The sequence below is a fragment of the Austrofundulus limnaeus genome, unplaced genomic scaffold, assembly GCF_001266775.1.
Source record: "Austrofundulus limnaeus strain Quisiro unplaced genomic scaffold, Austrofundulus_limnaeus-1.0 Scaffold2308, whole genome shotgun sequence".
Taxonomy (NCBI): domain Eukaryota; kingdom Metazoa; phylum Chordata; class Actinopteri; order Cyprinodontiformes; family Rivulidae; genus Austrofundulus; species Austrofundulus limnaeus.
This window is the reverse complement of record NW_013954710.1, coordinates 15,424-18,764: the sequence shown is the minus strand read 5'-3', so window position 1 is coordinate 18,764 and position 3,341 is coordinate 15,424. Positions and strand designations below refer to the sequence as shown.

General features: G+C 42.9%; 1 protein-coding gene across 1 annotated transcript in view; it reads right to left on the bottom strand.

Annotated features, from left to right (window-relative positions):
• The window catches only part of anxa14 (annexin A14), a 9,104-nt gene that overhangs the window by 1,691 nt on the left and 4,072 nt on the right, over positions 1–3,341 (bottom strand). Inside the window, exons 7-9 of the mRNA XM_013999484.1 lie at positions 2,853–2,943; positions 2,687–2,782; positions 2,555–2,610 (exon numbers count right to left, since the gene is read on the bottom strand). Coding sequence (XP_013854938.1) covers positions 2,555–2,610; positions 2,687–2,782; positions 2,853–2,943 — 243 coding nt within the window. The remainder of the gene's footprint in view (positions 1–2,554; positions 2,611–2,686; positions 2,783–2,852; positions 2,944–3,341) is intronic.

Sequence of the window (3,341 nt, the reverse complement as noted above, 5' to 3'; positions counted from 1 at the left end):
GTAGAGTCCTGACCTTAGATGAATGTAAACTGTAGAGCCCTGACCTTAGATGAATGTAAACTGTAGAGTCCTGACCTTAGATGAATGTAAACTGTAGAGCCCTGACCTTAGATGAATGTAAACTGTAGAGTCCTGACCTTAGATGAATGTAAACTGTAGAGCCCTGACCTTAGATGAATGTAAACTGTAGAGTCCTGACCTTAGATGAATGTAAACTGTAGAGCCCTGACCTTAGATGAATGTAAACTGTAGAGTCCTGACCTTAGATGAATGTAAACTGTAGAACCCTGGCCTGTAGTTGAATGTAAACTGTAGAGTCCTGGTCTGATGATGTTGATCTTCTGTGCTGGCTCATTCATTGAACAGTGCTTCTTTGTTTCCCCAATTTATAACTGATTACAGTCCTCCTGACACTTAACAGCATACAAAACATTACTCTATTTGTGCAGGGGGATTGGATTTTTGGGATGAATCAGTCTTTGCCGTAATGTGTTTTGGGGTTTGAAAGCCACTGGGACATCATGTTTAGAGAGTAACCATCTCAGTTTCTCTGAAACTCCTGCAACATACAGAATAACCACTGGTCTGGATCTGGGTTTGGGGGTCTTCCTGTTCACCCGGTGGTTGACTGGAGTCCTGTTTGGATTTCTTGTCTGGCGTRAGGAAAGTCCAGTTAGGATAACCACTGCTCTCGTGCTGTGTTGTGTGTGATTTCTCTTTCTCCCTAGCTCCTGGGTTTGTGGGGACACTGTTTGTACTGTGGTACAAGTCAAGTCAAGTTGTTTTTTGTACAGCACATTTCAGGATAACTCAGAGTATAGGGGACCTATTATGCTAAATTTCCTGTTTTTAAAACTTTTTTATGCTTCAGTTTGGGTCTTCACTGCTTCCAGAAACAGTCCAAGCACCAAAACAATACTCCCAGTTGTTTTTGACAATATATAAATGTTTTTTAGTGTCAGCAAATGAGCTGTTTCAAAAAACCTGAAGATTGTGATGTCACAAATTGGGTAACCTAGCAACGCCAAGACAAGCCCAGCCCCCCACCTGGTAACCCAAGCGGAGACTCCGCCCACTTCTTCACAGGATGACCTCATTAGTTCTGCTGTTTTTACAACAGTCACGGACAACAGAGATGCATGGCTTAATTTTGTTTTTGTTTTTGATGGTAATGTTGTAGCAATGTTGCCAAAGAAAGATGTAGTTTGTGGAATTAATTTCACAATGGATTCCTTGGGGAAACTACTACCAGCCCACTGCAGGATTTACCCACGGACTTTCAGGTGAAGGAAACCTCTGACCTCTGACTATGTTCATCACAAATATTAGGTGATGGTGGGAAGTGATGTGTTGGGTGTGTTTAGTTGTGGTTTGGTATGAACATGATTTGTCATATTGTATTTGTTGAATGTGCTGCTGGGATCGACTACTGAGGAGGCGAGCAGCTTCGCCTTTCCTCCTCTGCCTGGAGAAGTGGTGACGATGGTCTGTGCAGCTCTGGGTGCTGCTGCAGCATGGACCACCTTCCCACTTCCATAACTCTGACCTGGGGACAGACGTGCATTTGCTTCCCCAGGCACTAGTCTGTCTCTCTCCCCTGGGGTGGCCGCACAGCGCGGGCGGGTTGTCGTCAAACTATCTGGTGGGGATGAACTGTGCTGGAGGACTGGAGACTCCGGCACCACAACGTTCATCTCACAGGAGCCTCTGTGCTGCAGAATGGAGACTCCGTGCCRCAGACTGGTGACACGGGAGTCTCCAGGTTGTGGACTTGATGCTCCTCGGTTTGTCTTCWCTGGCTCCAGGAATCGGCGAAGGATGCATGTTGACTTCACCGGTACCAAGGTGCCTGACATCGCTCCAGTCTGTCCCTACCAAGCCGTGGGGGTGTCCGCACTGCGCGCAGCCTCTTTACCACTGTTGTACCATATGCTTGAACTAGCCAACTATTTTCCTGTTTCCGAAGTTCTAACATAAATGCCATGTTGCAAGGGCTGACATAATGTCATCAAAGGTTGGGAGGGGATTGCCAACAGCTCCTTATTTACATAAACAGCTTGTTCTGAAGAGATCTCAGAACAGGAAAAAAAACTGAAATTATGAAATTTCATTATCTGAGATTAATTTTGTCAAATCAAATGAACATGTTTTGTAGAGGCCACAGATGGATCCTAAGTAGTTCAAGGACCCAATAATAGGTCCTCTTTAAAGTACTTTACATCATAAAAACTTACCAGCACATCACCTTTTATGAAACAAGCAGAAAACATTACATTTTGTCAAATGTCATAATCAAAATCATCAAAAAATTACACATCAGATATGTTGATCATTGTTCCACATAGATCAGAACAAAAGCCAAAATTAAACAAACACCTGGACATAAAAATCTATAAATATATAGTTGGATTCTTTTTTCTGTTCTGCAGGTGAAAATGTCCAGAATGAAGATGATGCAAACATTATAAGAAATTTAAATTTATCATGAAAATCCAAAGATCCCTGGTTTCAGCCAGTCATTTGAAGGGTTAGGCCTGAAAAGTTATCACCTCACCTTCATGGTGGCCAGTCTCTTGGCGAGGAACACATCAGAACCCTGGATGCACTGAACTGATCCAAAACAGACAGAAGCATCAGAAATGGATCAAAACCAAGAAATTGTACCAAACTTTCAGTTGTTTCTCACCTAAAACTCTCAAACCAAGTCGAACATCTCCAGAGAACTGTTTCTCCACCACCTGCTCTACTGACTGCCCACTCTCCAGCTCCAGGCCCAGCAGAACTGTGAGCGGTCCAAAGTGAGGAGACTCATCACACCAAACATGTCCGGTCTCATCAGGTCACAGACTCACCTTTGTCCAGGTGATCCCACTCTCTGGATGTTAGGATGTTGATCCATGGTTCTGCATCAGCTTTTTTCCCATTCAGAGACACCATGAGAGTCTGCAGAATCCAGAACCAGCAGGAACCAGAATCAACAGGAAACAGTCAGAACCAGCAAGCACACAAAACCAAATACACAGAAACAAAAAACATACAGAACCATCATTCAGAACTAAAGAACATACAGTGGGGAAAATAAGTATTTAGTCAGTCACCAATTGTGCAAGTTCTCCCACTTAAAAAGATGAGAGAGGCCTGTAATTGACATCATAGGTAGACCTCAACTATGAGAGACAAAATGTGAAAAAAAATTTGAGAAAATCATTTTGTCTGACTTTTAAAGAATTTTTTTTGCAAATAATGGTGGAAAATAAGTATTTGGTCAATGTTGTGGAATACTTATTTTCTGTATCACCTTGACACTGTCCACTTTTCATATCTTGTGATATCCTCCGGAC